We start from the raw sequence: 16,206 nt of genomic DNA on the forward strand, positions 1-16,206 counted from the left end.
AAAGAAAAATCACTAAGTGATGGGGAAGGAGGAAAGTCCCTTCTGCAAATTTGTACTCACCACTGTGTCCCCAACATCAACACTGACACAAGAAGGTTGCCTTTGTCTCTTGAGAGGCCAAGGCAACCTTCATCTCTACAAGTCATGCCTTGGCTGAGCAGGCGACCTGACCGGAGAGAAGAGTACAATTCCTGCAGTTCCAAGGCAATGCGATCCCTGGCTGGCAGTCACCATGCTACACAAAAAAGAGCACAAGGCAACCAGGAATGGGACCTAGGAGTCTTCAGAGGATGATCATCCTCTTTCCAATCTGTATTCATTTGTTAAGCTAAAGAGCCACAGGTGCCGATGTGAAAACTATGAGCCCATACGAATTGGGATTGGAATGGGATGGGCATGCAAACCATTCAAAGTCACAGGGAGTCACTCGACGTCACTCCTTCACTTCACCAGAAGGGATTTTCCTTCCTTCCACTCAAAAAGATGCTTCCTCATCTGACACAGAACAAGAAGGTGAAGAGGGGGAGATTCAAGCCTAGAATAAATAAACCCTCTCTGCACACTTCTTTTAGATTTCCTCTTTTCTTCATTGTCCCACTAAAATGTCTCACTAATCCCCAACCCATCCTCCCCTCCCAAGCATATAACCTGAGGAAACTTCACCATAAATTCTACAAACAAACCTCAGTTCTGACCTGCAACCCCCACACTGCCAGTCTGGGGCCTCACACACAGATCCACCACTGTATCTCAGTCCTGTAAGATCAGGATAGTACCTGCTGCTATTCAAGTCCTGGGCCCCTCACAGTTCTCACACTGAACCTTAATAATGAGCTGCAGCACTCCGCGCTGTTCCAGTCCTATCCTCCTGCCCAACCCACACACTTAGTGACTTACCCCTTTTATGAAACAGGTTTTATTCAGTACTTCATAGTCCCACAGGATGATGTCTCCGCCTTTGGACCCCACAGCCACAGTGCTGGGGTGAGTTGGATGCCATTCCAGACATGTCACTCTCCTGTCAAAGGGACTCGCTGTTCGGAAGAGGCGGTATGAAGTAAGAGAACGCACAAAGGGAAGCTGGAGACACTGTTACAAAGAAAATGAGAGATTGGGATCTCCACAGAGCTGGAAGTAGGTCTCCGAATCTCTCCAAAAATGCTTACAGACTTTGTATGCACACCCCTCTACACACACTTCCCAGGGAGTTAGCAAAGCCAGGCTGATCCCCGGGAATATCAGGGAGAAACTCAGCCCAGCTTTCTTCACTCTCACAGTGAAGTTTACTGTCAAGTGGGCAGATCTATAGGGTTATTGTCTGCCCCATCTTGTACCATAAACACAAGTCAAACTGGTAGTGATGGGGTCATGCACATTTCTTTCCTGATCTGAATGGGCCTTTAGCTACTATCCTTTTAATAGAGTGAACAGTTACTCCTGTATTAGGGTGTTCACATCAAGGTGCTGCTTTCCTCTCTGGACTTAGCTGAGCAATGGATGGGAGCACAAAGCCCCATGGAAGACAGGCCACTCCAAACAAATATACCTAAGCCACAAATACTCAACCCCCTAGTGACAAAGCAGTGGGAGAAAACACTCTCTAATTTTGTAAGGGGAGCTGAGCCCTCTGGGCTGGCTAAGAGGGGAGGATAACTGGTATCATCACACTAACATGGCAGCTGGACATGCTTTCCTCACAGGAACAGACTCCAACAACCACATTTCCTCCTGTTATGTATTTACTGAGGACCCAGAAATGTTATGCTTCATCCAGAGACATAAAGACACTGTCCTTCTTCCAAAGTGCTTACAAAACATGACACAATAAGACAAAAGGCTAATAGAAATGGGGCTGGGTGGGGAAGGCAAGACAGTGACATAATCATGTGGTTATTTAGCTAAAGCAAGTGTACAGACTGGATGAATTTTTAAATCAAAAATATAAAACACATAAATGACCTAGAAAATAAACCTATCCTGGTTGATTTACTCTTTGTGAACATTACAGGAGAAGTTAATCCTTAAGGAAGGATTGAATGAGTGGAGAATTATGGCTTCAAAAACCAGTTCAGGGAAGGCATTACATACCCTGGGAAAACACGGAAAAAGGTGTAGAGATGACTGTGAGAGAAGTTAACAAATGGACATTGAGACTGGCATTACTAGCAGAGTGGAGCAAGTGGGGTCAACATGATATAGGACTACGTCAGATAAGTAGGTGGAAGCAATATTGTGCCGGGCATCAACTGATAGAACAAGCTTACCTTTAATGCAGGGGAGCAGAGAATTAGTAAAGGGATTCAAAGCAGGGACTGATGTGTCACTGATGAACAAGGAAAATGATCTCAGCAGTTGCATTTTGTATGGACTTAGGGGAATGTGACGGCGAATCAGACTATCAGTACATTACTGTAAGATTTTTAGTCATTTTAAAGGCATGGAAACCATGAGCCCGGAATGGGAGTGGACCCCTGGCCCTTTTAAGCTCCCTCATGTGTGTTCAAGCTATCATTGTCATTTTTACAGGAAACACTGTTGGGAGCTCAGCTGTCCAGTAGAATGAGAAGCAGACACCCTCACCTGCCTGAGCTGTGCTCGCATGGAGCCACCGAGCATGTTCTGGTAGATGTAGTGGATGATGCTGCACTGCCTCTCCGCCTGATGGAAGAGCACCCCTGTGTTTCCGAACATGGAACCGCCTTCAGCCCAGCCTGCCAGACAGCAAAACAGGGAAACTTACTGACACAGACAAGTGAATGCACGTCATGCTCATTCACTACACTGTACTGGGGAGGATGGCTGTATTTGGTGCTGAATCCAGAAGTGATCTCACAAGAGAAAGGACCTCAAGCAGTTCCTATGAGTGTAAGGGGCAGTAGCCTCCTGCAAAGCACAATGCATCTCATAACCTGACAAACCATCTGCCTGGTTTCCTCTCAATATGTCTCTCCTTGTTAAAGATTCATCCCAGAGCAAAGGAAAGGAGAGGGCTATAGTGATTGTACAGGCTATGGCTCACCTGAGTTTCTAGAGGCTATACACATAACCCTGATATGACAAGGAGACACAGAGCCTGAAAACGAGACACGGGGAGTGGGATAAAGGGAGAGAGGAACTCCTGAGATCAGCATCTCAACCACAGTGGCAGGGGGAGAGATCAGACCTGGGATCAGCAGATAAGTGAGAGAAATTTAACAGTTACAACTGAACATTCCCAAATCGTGAATTCCAAACCACTTCCCCTGCACCTGAATAAGAATATTCCACCCGCTTGTGCTGTAGTTCACACAGCCTGCCTATGGCTCTATGTGTTTTGTTTTTGATAAAAGACCTGTTGGCACCTCATAGAATAGCCTGAAAACCTTTCTGTTCAGGGAGAATTCTGCTGAGCAACACAGCATGTTTTCTGTATTTTGCTAGTGCTTCAGGCTTAATCATCAGGGACATCTATGTGAAAAGAGAGTCTGATCAACCCCACGTGTGTGACCTAATCATCCCCACAGCAACGGACTGCAACATCCCAGCGGATCCAGACATCAGATGGGGAAGCAGAAGAGCAGATGAATCTCTTAAGAAACAAAAATCTTATTTTCATGTAAGGATCCACATTAATACAAAACAGGAGGAGAGAAACAAAAAAAGTATTATATATCACAAAAAATATCCTTACTTTATGTAACACTGAAGCCTGGAAATTAAGACGTTAACACCCACCCACATTCATGCATGATTACAGCAGGTGCTCATCATACCTGCTGTAGTTATGGGTGTAAGAGCATTTCCATTCTAACTTCACATTTTTACAGATTCTTAACACTCAAAGACTTTCACTGCTTGAAATGAAGGGAGGCTTTTTTCAAGGCTTGGGTCCTGTCAGGAAGTAGAACTATAGATATAGATTTTTATATTTTTTTTTAAATTGATCTTCACACATTTTTTAGTTTGGGAAGAAGGAAATCCCACAAAACAGTACTCCCACTGTGAGAAAATTCCAGCTTTGCTTTTTTAAGCAGGGCAATAGCAGAAGTGGGTTAAGTCTGAAGCGTGGCCTAAGTGGAGGCCTTTTTGGGGGCTCAGTCTTTGTGGTTAGTTAGAGAGGAACATTTTTTAAAAAGTTCTTATGGATTGAAAAATCACTTCCGGGGATGCTCTGTGGCAGAACCTAATGAAGCTCCATCCACTTCACAACAACACTGTGCTTTCTCCCAGCTGAGCCTGACCAGAAAGCTCAGGAAGGGACATGGGCTCCTGCAAAGACAGCCATAGCACTATTTGGTTGCACATCTGCTCTGCAGCTCAGCAGATTTTAAACTCAACCTTATAGAAATACAAAATACCTACCGATGGCTTTAATCAGCTCTGCAGTGTATTGCAAGCCTACATAATGCAATTACAGAACTTCAAACTCATTTAATTGTTTATATTGTTCAAAAAGTTGGATTATTCTGTCAACACAATTACTCCTCTTTGGGGACTAATTGCATGTAGAGTCTCAGATTTTAAAGTTTAGATAATTTTTTAATTATCTATGCATCAAAAATTATTTCCCCACTGGGATTTTTTCCAAACTGGGTAAAAATTAAAACTCACCTTTTAGATTGGGATACAGAATGGAAAGGCTCAGCCTCAAAACATTTTTAGGTAAGCTATAAGTGAAAACATGATTGGCCTCATTTTCAAAGGTACTGAATACATACAACTCTCACTGAAGCACATTGGAACTGGAGAGGTTTAGCAACTCTAAAAATCAGACCTGGAGTTATAATGAAAGTCATGTGGTAACATTAGCTACAGGAGATTTGTTCATTAACCATGAACTCTATAATAAGCAGAATTCCTCTAAACAGGATGTTTTGCTTCAATTTCCACAGTTCATATTAGTGCCTGCTCCAACCTTTAGTCATACACCAAACAAACTGGGGCTTATGAAATATAGTAAAGATGCCATCTTCAAGGGCGCCACCATACAGATATTATGAGAACTACCCATCTTCAACAGTTTCTGGATCCTTAGAAGGGACATCTTCCAGAAATACTGAAAGGAAATAACTCTGAAGATCCCGTAAGCAAATTATAGGATTCAAAATGATACCCGTGGACATGAAGAGACACAGAGTCCTTATTCTAATTGTAAGCCTGCACAATTTCCTTGATACTGGAAAGACTAAGAGTATGTCTACACTAAAAACTTAAGTTGACCTATATTAGGTCAACTTACAGCCCCTGCAGTAATTACTGTGGTGATGCATGTCCACACTACCCTCCTTGGGTCAGTGGTGCATATCGTCACCAGAAGCACTTCCATCAACCTCAGAGGGGCAGTGTGGGGACCAAACGCCCAGTCTCCCAGCTCCACTGGTAGCTCCCTGCCAGGAGCACAGCTGCACCACAGGCTCCTGGGCTCCTGGCGAGCTGCCCCGCCCCCACCTCAGCTCCCCATTCCCCATCGGGAGTAAGGGGAGAAGCCGCCCAGGGGTTCTCATCTCCGGAGAACACGGTTCAGCTGCCCCGGCTTCTCAGGCTGCCCCTGCCCCCATCCTGCTGGGACAAGACAGCCAACATTCCTAGACGCGGGAGGGAGAGGGGGCAGAAGCCACCTGGGGCTTCTTGACTCCCTGTTTCCCAATGGTAGTGGAGTCTAGTTACCCGTGACTCCCAGCCAGGAGCGGGATCCATTCTCACCCTGGCTCCCAGCCAGAAGCTCTTCATGGGGGCAGGGGGCAGCTGGGCTGGGAGCCACGAAATTGACAAGAAAGCTAATGGTGGATGTAAGTAACACAGTATATACACAGACACTGCCTTGCCCTAACTACACTGAAATAAGCACGAGGCCTCTCCTGGAAGTGGAGTTATGATGTCAGTGTGGTAGGGCACTTACATTGGCAGGTCAAGGCTGTAGTGTGTACACTGACACAATTAGGTTGACATAAGCTGCCTTATAAATTATATTGACCTAACTCTGTAGGATAGGCCAGACCTAATATTCACCCATCTCCTCCATTAAAGGGAAAAAGTGAAACATTTTTTACCTAAAGTTACATATTGAAGGAAAAAATACACAAAGGAGAGATGACTAGTGAGAACACTAGTCCAGTCTGGTGCAATTAACTGATTATAGCCAGAAAGGAACTAGTCAGCAGAAAGATTTACCATCTACCTAGTGCAGCCCTCTAGCTCCAACTTCTGTGCAGCATCATGCTAGTGGACACATCATTCTCTCCAGATGGAAATGCAGGTTTCGACTGTATGATGTACAATACTAACCTTCTGATTATGGAACAGCATGAAGAATTATATAATGTCACATTACCAGTATTGGTCTGTCCTACTTTAGAAATGAAGCAGCAGAAATTTTTCTGAAATTCCACAAAGCTTAGTCACTTCTCAATGGGCAGTGATGTACACTCTGCTGAGCCCAGTTTTAGGAGAGATAAGCAATGACTTTCATAAAAATGCTGCATATGCACACATGCATGCACATAAACAAACACACACACACTCAGTAGCTTCCAAACGACAGCTGAGAATAATGCCCCCACATATCTCCACCCCTCACTTAGAAACATAACCCAATCCAAAAAGTCCTGTTTGAACAGGCTGTTGGTTCCTTGACATCTCCCAACCCCAGATCTGAAAGTTTGGTTTACGCCCTTCATTCTATAAAGGCCTGGTTGGCAGAAAGAGTGAGAATCTGAGGGAACATTACCAATTTTCCCTGAGGGCTTGGCTGCTTTTCTCAGAAACAATCTTTTTGCTTGCGGCTCATTCTCCAGTTCTCCATGGTCACGTTTCCTCTTCCCAGTTGATTTTGCATCTTCCTCTCGCTGATGCTCATGTACCCTCAAATGCTTCTTGTCCTTTGACTGGTTCTCAGGGGTCATTCTGTCTGCCCCGCTAAAAAAAACAAAGTAAGGAAAGTAGGATTTGTCATTGCTTCTGGCTTTAAGACAGAAAGTTGGAGTGCAACATGCCCTGACAGCCTAAAAGTGGGACATACCTGTACCACCCTTCATCTCTGTAATACTGGCTTTTTACTTGCACTGTTGTGGGGAGGGATATGGGGGTCAATAAATGGCTCTTTACGCCTTCATTAAAATGATTCGCTTCTAAAGAATTCTCAAGTTTGACATCTACTGAGCTGCACAAAATGTGATAGCTGTCTTTGCAGCACCCATATTGCTACATGAGCTCCCTGGTCAGGCTCAGTGCTTTTTGAAGAGGACAAGGCTTCATTAGGCTCTGCCACCAAGCATAGGCAAAAATTATTTTTCAGTCAACTCAAATTGACATCCATGAATCAAGCTCCTGGACACTATGGTGATGAGCAAACTGAAAATGCTGGACACTCCCTGCTTTTCCATGACACACACACATACAGATTTTGGGACACAACACAATTTTAGTTCTCTACTTTAATGCTCTTTTCTCCCACCCCGAATCCAAAGTGAGAAGCCTTTTACTCAGTTTTCCTCTTTTGATCTAGGAGGTTCCAAAGTAGAAAATTTCAATGGCAGATCCCAAGGGGCCTCTGTGAAAACTATAGTACAAGCTGATCTTTTGACAGTGGTATATTTTATTTTTAGTTTGTGAATAAATGTCACTGATGTCTCACTATAGCTAAATATAGTTAGGCAGGCACTGTGAAAGCTTCCCCAAATAGTACCCCAATGCTGACTTTCCAGCACTCTGCTATTCCCATCTGGAAGCCCACACAGCTCTGACAGTCCCCTGCAGATCCCCGCTATTCTAGTCCTGACCACCCACCCTCCCTCCAGCTCTGCTGATGCCCCTCAGTTCTGACCTACAGCACACCCTATTATTCTAGCCCTGAAGTCTACATCCAGGAATTGGATTAGTTAGCACCGATTCCATTCTGCATAATGGCCTGAATGTTTCCAGAACTGTCCCACACACACTGTTGCCATTGGTGTCATATGACCTGGTTTAGAAAAGAGCTGAAGTGTGAATCAGGCACTGTGAATGCCACAGGCACCATCCAACCCAACAGGAAGAGTACATCTGAGGCAGAAACAACGAGGAGTCCTTGTGGCACCTTAGAGACTAACAAATTTATTTGGGCATAAGCTTTCATGGGCTAAAACCCATTTCATCAGATGCATGGAGTGAAAAATACAGTAAGCCGTATAAATATTACGGCACATGAAAGAAGATGAGAGTTGCCTTACCAAGTGGGGAGGGTCAGTGCTAACGAGGCCAATTCAATTAAGGTAGAAGTGGCCTATTCTCAACAGTTGACAAGAAGGGGTGAATATCAAGAGAGGGAAAATTACTTTTGTAGTGCTAATGAGGCCAATGCAATCAGGGGCGGCTCTACAAATTTGGCCGCCCCAAGCAGTCATGCCCGGGAGGCGCCCCCGAGCCGCGGGAGCAGCGGACCTCCCGCGGGCATGACTGCGGAGGGTCCGCTGGTCGCGCGGCTCGGCTGGACCTCCCGCAGCTGCGGGCGGTTCGCTGGTCCGGCGGCTCCGGTTGAGCTGCCGCAGGCATGCCTGCGGGAGGTCCAGCCGAGCCGCGGGACCAGCGAACCGTCCGCAGTCATGCCTGCGGGAGGTCCACTGGAGCCGCCGGCCGAGCGTCCCCTCCGCAGTCATGCCTGCGGCAGGTCCGCTGCTCCCGGGGCTCCGGTGGACCTCCCGCAGGCATGACTGCGGCAGGTCCGCCGGCCCAGCCTGCCACCCCCCTGGGAAAGGGCCGCCCCAGGCGGGTGCTTGCCCCGCTGGGCTCTGGAGCCGGCCCTGAATGCAATCAAGGTGGACATCACCCATTTCCAACAGTTGACAAGAAGGTGTGAGTGTCAGAAGAGGGAAAATTACTTTTTGTAGTGACCCAGCCACTCCCAGTCTTTATTCAGGCTTAATTTGATGGTGTCCAGTTTGAAAATTAATTTCAGTTCTGCAGTTTCTCATTGCAGTCTGCTTTTGAAGTTTTTTTGCTGAAGAATTGCCACTTTTAAGTCTGTTATTGAGTGTCCAGGGAGACTGAAGTGCTCTCCGACTGGTTTTTGAATGTTACAATTCTTGGTGTCTGATTTGTGTCCATTTATTCTTTTGCGTAGAGACTGTTCGGTTTGGCCAATGTACATGGCAGAGGGGTATTGCTGGCACATGATGGCATGTATCACATCGGTAGATGTGCAGGTGAACGAGCCCCAGAGAGTGTGGCTGATGTGGTTAGGTCCTATGATGGTGTCCCTTGAACAGATATGCAGACAGAGTGGGCAACGGGGTTTGTTGCAGGGATTGGTTCCTGGGTCAGTGTTTCTGTTGTGTGGTGTGTAGATGCTGGTGAGTATTTGCTTCAGGTTGGGAGGTTGTCTGTAAACAAGGACTAGCCTGTCTCCCAAGGTCTGTGAGAGTGAGGGATCGTCCTTCAGGATAGAAGATCTAACTGTTGAGAATAGGCCACTTCCATTTTAATTGAATTGGCCTCATTAGCACTGACCCCCCACTGGGTAAGGCAACTCCCATCTTTTCATGTGCTGTAATATTTATACTGCTTATTGTATTTTTCACTCCATGCATCTGATTAAGTGGGAATTAGCCCACGGAAGTTTATGCCCAAATAAGTTTGTGCATAAGCTTCCAAATAACTCCTCGTTGTTTTTGCTGATACAGACTAACACTCTGAAATCTGAGGCAGAGTGTGTGTGAGGAGACATTGGACTGTCACAAGCCCTGGCTGGCAGCATCGTCTGAATGGTCTTCCACGATTCAACTGGCTGATACCTTTTGCACTTACAACCAGGCCCTGCCGTGTTAGCCAGAGCCCATCTCCCACAGTGCCCTCCTGCCACTCCTCCCTGGAGAGGGGAACATTTCCAAAGCTGAAGGGAAGATGCTAGGAACAATATATTAGGAAGAGGATTCACCAGATGCATCCTGGGAAGTTTCCATGTGCTCTCTGCACATACGGGGGCGGGGAGAGGAAGGGGACAGGAGCCGGGTCTCGTGGGTTCTATTCCTGACTCCCCCAGTGCCTCACGGTGTGACCCAGGACGAGCCCTTCCACTCTCGGAGCCTCAGTTTCCCCATCAGTCTCATGGCGATAACCGCTCAGTCAGGACAGGGCAGCGCACGGGGCGCGAGCGGGAGGCTGAAGGCACCTCAGGAATCCGGGGCAAGACCCTGCCCCGCTCCGGGGGCCGCTGGCTGTGAGGCCGGTCTCCCAGGGAGGGAGGACTCAGGGCCCTCACGCTGGGACTAGGGCCGCTCACGGGTCGCTCTCCCCGGGCCGGGGGGGGGGGGCTTCGGGGGATCCGGCGCTCAGCGCCGCGGGGCGCTCTCCTCACCTGCTTCCCGCCGCGGCCTCCGCTGCCCGACCTGGCCCAGCACCGCGACAGCCCGGCGCGCAGGGCGGGGGCGGGCCCTTCTCGGCTGTTTTATAACCCGGCCGCGGGGGACACGGGGGGGGCGCCCAGGGTCCGGATTCCGCGGAACGGGAAGCGGCCGAGCTACTGCCCCCCCCGGCCCGCGTTTCCTCCTCCGGGCGCTCCCCGGAGAGAGGAGACACCCGGAAAGGGGGTGGGTGACTCCAGGCCGGCCCGCGGAGGGGAGCGAGGGCCCAGGTGGATACTCCCCCTACCTCAGTTCTTGTGGCCCTGGAGCCTCCACAGAGAAGCTGGGGCCCTGGCCACAGGGCTCACCCCCCACCCCAGCCTCAAGGACCGGAGAGGCACAGCTCAGGCTGTGGTGTAGGGTGGTGAACGCTCAGATAGCGCCCTTCAGACACATGCCTGAGCCCGCATCAGCCACTGCTCAGCTTGGCTGTGTCCTTTCCTGCTACACACTACTGGGCCCCCTTACACACAATCGCCCCAGCAAACCTTACTGGAAACTAGGCCTCAACACCAAATCTTCAGCTTCCCAGACACAAGCCCTCATCTAATGTGGGAAGCAACAGAATACGTGAACTTGGGACAGTTATTTTGGCTTTTAGACCAGAAAGCATTTGTGCAATTATTGATTAAACAATGCAAACTCCAAATGCTAGGTTTTCTCAAACACCTGCAGTTACAGTCCTCTCTCCCCAGCAGGCTGGGCCAGGTAAACACACAGCACCCAATATCTGTCTGTCTCTTATGAACAGTTTCAGAGTAACAGACAAACGTAAAGGACAGTTACCAAGCTCTACAGAGCCTTGCACGATGCTGGAGTCAAGAAGTCACACACAAAACAAAAAAATGGGAATCATAATTCCAGGATATTGCTGGCAAACATCCCCCAAATCCCACAACCTCCCTGATATGGAAATAATTCCAGTGGAAAGTAACATTTTGTCTGCACCTTAGTGATCACCAACAAAATTAACACAAACAGCCTCAACCTCTTCTGGAGTGGATATGAGTAGGCCTTTTACCACACACATGTTTTTTGGACCTGCCTATAGACCAGAACAATCTGGTCACACACAAAAGCTTACAGAAAGACTTAGGTTATCATAAAATATTTCACATTGTTAGGCATGGGCCCCATAAACTTAATCTCTTTTATCAATTTTATGCATTTCTAGAGCACCAAACAGGTACATTGGAGTTGCATGGTGAGGTCCATAGTGGATTTTATAGCCATCAGGAATACTAGTTCAAAATGTTAACATTCACATGGTATGGTTCGTCTGAGAAAACCATGCTTTTACAATGTGGCTAAAGAAAATACAAGATATGGTACAAATGACAGTTCAGATCTAAATCACAAAATCAGAGATCAGTGGACCTTAGTTAATACTTAATTTAACAACATTAAAGAAATTAGGACAAAATAACCCCAAGTTAAAATTACATTCCATTGCACCTCGTGGGATATCAGCCTATTATTCGTATATTGACAACCTTACAGAAAGGCAATACAGGCAGTCCTCAACTTTACGACATTCGACTTATGACATTTCTGAATTGATACCCTGATTTGATTTACGACAATTGGTTTTGACTTTACAACGCTCGGTCCCGCAACAGAGTGGACTGCAGTTCCGAGTGACGACGTTTTGATTTACAATGCAATTTTCAGGAACCAGTTGTGTCATAAGTCAGAGGACTGCCTGTACTCCAGTCATCCACACAGTTAGCTACAAGCACAACTCCTACAACATTTGTCTGTACGTCTCGCAATAAATAAAAATGCTGCAATGAACACCTATATATAGTCTTCCATGTAACCACACTACATTAAAAACACACACAAACCATGCTTGTCTACTGGAATATAACAATGTTGCACTAGCTGCTAACATACCAAAATGGTGTATAAACAATGACATATCATAAGAAACAAGTATCTATCTCTGTATAAACATACATATCAACACTGGCACCTCATGATAAATTGTCTTCTTATACGTATCTGCAAAATACCTACCACACATTTGGGCACTGTATGTGTATGCATGTATGTATGTATAAATAAATAATTCAAACTAGCACCTGCCTCTGCAAGCCATCTGTCCACTGAACACACATTGATGTCTTGAAAGTGTCTAGTATTAGACCTCTAGGAAACTACAGGAAAATTATCCTCCTGTTCATGGCGGGCAAGAAGAGTGAAGTCAACAGTATAGATTCAGAGAGATCACAAAAGAAGAGAGAGGGATCCATGAGATTCAAATATCTCATTAACAGCCAGCAGAAAAATATATATTATATTACTTAAATCTTAATCTCTGCTGCTTTCCAAAGAATTTTAAAAGTGTACCTTTCTAACCTTTTCCACTGAAAAACAGGGCCTGAGTCAAACCCAACTGAAGTGGATGGAAAGACTCCTGTTGACTTCAGTGGCCCTGTAGTAACCTATTCGCTACCCCAATACTGACTTGGACTCTAAATACATTCTATGGGTGGCATACCCGAGATCACTTATTCACTGACCCTTTAAAAACTCCCACACCCCAATCTGGGTCTATGCTGGTTATATACTATGTATGTATCTTGTGAACCTTGTAACCGATATTTGTAATCTCTCATAACTCAAGCCTGACCCCAGACATAGGCGCTGACTCCAGGGGTGCTCCGGGGCTGAAGCACCCACGGGGAAAAATAAGCAGGTGCTCCGCACCCACTGGCAGCCAAGCTCCCCCCTTCTCGCCTCTTTCTCTCCCCAGCGTGTCACATCCCCACTCCTCCCTATCCCTCCCAGCACTTCCCGCCTCCTTGCCGCCTAACAGCTGTTTGGCAGTGCTTAGGACTTTCCATGAGGGAGGGGGAGGAACAGGAATGCGATGTGCTCAGGGGAGGAGTGGGGCAGAGGCAAGGACTTTGGGGAAGGGGTGGAATGGGAGCAGGAAGGGGGAGGTTGAGCACCCACCGGGCAGAGGGGAAGTCGGTGCTTATGACCCTAGATGTATAGTACCTTCCTTCTTAACTTGTATAACTTGATTTTAAACATTAGTTTTAATAAAAGTTTTTAAAACTGTGGTCCTATTACCTCAGACTTGCAGAAAGTTGTCTCCAGCAAAGATGCAAACACTCTCCCTATCTCATTCACCTCCCTGATGCTTTAACTTCACTGCCCAGAAGAGACCACACATAGCAACCTATGGACCTTTCACTTAGCTAGAATGGAATTAATTAATCATTATTTCTTATCAAACACTAACACTATGATTACTTTCACTCCGAAGACCCACCATATTCCTTTGCAATTATTTTTACTTGTTAAGGGCCAATAGTGCTAAATACTGTATAAGGCACAAAATAGAACAGTCCCTGCCTCAGAGTTCTTACAGTCTAAAAGGCAGGAATGGAGAAAACAGGATGCATTGGGAAGCCCGGACACAGGACTCACTTGAATATAATATTTTTGTTGTTTGTATTCCTCTCAGGACCCACTGACAGTACAAAGGCAACCAAGTCTGGGGATCCAGTTATAATTGTAGTGTGGATGGAATCTTATCCTTATTTTTCCATCTTTTGTAATTGAGCTATAATCTGAACATGCTTATGGTCTTTTCTGCTATGTTGCAACAAGATCAGGGAAAAAACATACTTCTAACTGTGGTTTCTGACTTAGTGATGTGGTAAGCTTGATGGTATATGTAGTACAAATAAGCCTTTTACTGCCCAATGCCTGGATCTCTGCTATAAGAAATCCAAAGTTCCTACTTTTGTCTGACTACTTCCTTATACCATTTTAAGAGATAACAACATCACAGGACTTAGCTACACTTGCAACTTACAGTGCAATAAAGGAGGCCCGGGCGCCCTAGCTCACTCCCCGTCCACACTGGCAAGGCACACAGAGTGCTTTGACTACGCGGCTACAGCACTGCTGATACTCCACCTCAGCGAGTGGAATAATGTTTGCTGTGCCCCCACTGGAGCACCACGGCGCCAGTGTGGACGACCTGTCCTGTTAATGCACTCTGATCGGCCTCCAGAAGTGTCCCACAATGCCTGTTCTAGCCACTCTGGTCATCACTTTGAACTCCACTGCCCTGCCCTCAGGTGACCAACCATCAGACCTGCCCTTTAAATTATCTGGGAATTTTGAAAATCCCCTTCCTGTTTGTACAGCCAGGTGTGGAGTGCTCTCAGCTAATCTTTCCAGGTGACCAGGGGCGGCTCCAGGCCCCAGCACGTGCTTGGGGTGGCATGCTGCAGGGGGCGCTCTGCCAGTCGCCGGGAGGGCGGCAGGCAGGCAGCCTTTGGCTGGTCCCGCGGCTCCGGTGGACCTCCCGCAGGCGTGCCTGCGGAGGGTCCACTGGTCCCGCGGCTTCGGTGGAGCCGCAGGACCAGCGGACCGTCCGCAGGCATGCCTGCAGGAGGTCCACCAGAGTTGCGGGACTGGAGACCAGCAGAGCGCCCCCCCGCGGCATGAGCCGCCCCTGCAGGTGACCATGCCTCCATGAGCCAGGCAATCCCCAGTATGGAGCAATGGTGAGGTGCTGGACCTCATCAGTGTTTGGGGGGAGGAAGCTGTTCAGTCCCAGCTGCACTCCAGATGTAGAAATTATGATACCTTTGGGCAGATATCAACAGATATGATGGAAAGGGGCCATGACCGGCACACTCTGCAGTGCAGGGTTAAATTGAAGGAGTTGCGGAATGCCTACCGCAAAGCCTACGAAGCAAACAACCACTCTGGTGCTTCCCCCGCGACCTGCCGTTTCTACAAAGAGCTGGACGTGCTACTTGGGGGCGACCCCACCTCCACTCCGAGTACCACCATGGACACTTCAGAGCCCAGTTCAACAAGGCAGGAGGAGGAGGAGGAGGAGCAAAGTGGGAGCGAGTGTGCTGAGGAGGAGGAAGGCACCCCAGAATCCCTAGATGCATGCAGCCAGGAGCTGTTCTCAAGCCAGGAGGAAGGTAGCCAGTCGCGGCAGCAGAGGAGGTTCCCGGTAAGCAGCTTTTATTTTGGGAAGGAAGTTATTTGGTGGGGGCTCTTGGTGTGAGGAGAATTAGGGCTCAATGCATGCCTAGATAGGGCGTTGATGTGCTCTCTCACATCGCAGTAATCGGCCTCAGTGATCTCTTCAAAGGTCTCATCCAGAACTTGGGCAATGCACTTGTGCAGGTTTCTCGGGGGAGCCACTGTGTCCTTGTCCCAGTAAGGCTAACTTGTCCGTGCCACTGTGCCATGAGGGGTGGAGAGACCATTGCTGCACACAGGCAAGCTGCTTATGGGCCAGGGCGGAAGCCGCATTGCAGTAGAAGACTCTCCCTTGCTTCCCAGGTCACCCTCAGCTGGCAGCGAGATATCTTCCAGGACAAACTCCTGTGAGGACAGTGTTTGGTATAGGGGCCCCCTGCCGCTGTTGGCTCTCCCCATGGCACAGAAACCCAGAGGACAGTACAGCTGTGAAACAGTCAATCACGCTTGACCCTGTCCTTACTCACCATTTTTGGGCTCCTGTGGGTTTATGTGCGCTTGCTTTGAGACGGGCAAATTATGCTATTGTGTAGATTGTGTTTGCCCTTAAGTACGGAGGAATCATTGCTGTGTCTGGTGTGAACAATGCTGCCTCTGTGAAGTGGTGTATTTTGCCTTTACAGATGCAACCTTGAGATCTCAGCTGTCTGTGTTATCACCTGCCGAAAGACTCCAAAGGATAGAAAGAGGCCATGTAGAAGCAAGGAAGACATGTTGCATGAAGTAATGCAGCATTCAAGTAATGAAAATCAAAAAGAGCAGGAGTGGCAGGAGAGTGAAAGGAGGATCCGCCAGCAGAACAAGGAGCGCCAGCACAAAAGCG

At 47.6% G+C, this 16,206-nt stretch overlaps 1 protein-coding gene across 10 annotated transcripts in view; it reads right to left on the reverse strand.

The window, feature by feature from the left end:
- The window catches only part of DDB2 (damage specific DNA binding protein 2), a 33,545-nt gene that overhangs the window by 12,086 nt on the left and 5,253 nt on the right, over nucleotides 1-16,206 (reverse strand). For 7 of the 10 annotated variants that reach the window (XM_045012900.1, XM_045012899.1, XM_045012898.1 and 4 more), the window contains exons 2-4: nucleotides 6,707-6,894; nucleotides 2,581-2,711; nucleotides 898-1,089 (exon numbers count right to left, since the gene is read on the reverse strand). In XM_045012900.1, the coding sequence (XP_044868835.1) occupies nucleotides 898-1,089; nucleotides 2,581-2,711; nucleotides 6,707-6,881 (498 nt within the window). In that variant the 5' untranslated portion in view covers nucleotides 6,882-6,894. Of the gene's footprint in view, nucleotides 1-897; nucleotides 1,090-2,580; nucleotides 2,712-6,706; nucleotides 6,895-9,889; nucleotides 10,125-10,309; nucleotides 10,451-10,602; nucleotides 10,782-16,206 lie in introns of those variants that run through there. The other 3 variants (XM_045012896.1, XM_045012895.1, XM_045012897.1) reach the window with 3 other exon arrangements.

Source organism: Mauremys mutica, chromosome 4 (genome assembly GCF_020497125.1).
Source record: "Mauremys mutica isolate MM-2020 ecotype Southern chromosome 4, ASM2049712v1, whole genome shotgun sequence".
Taxonomy (NCBI): Eukaryota; Metazoa; Chordata; order Testudines; family Geoemydidae; genus Mauremys; species Mauremys mutica.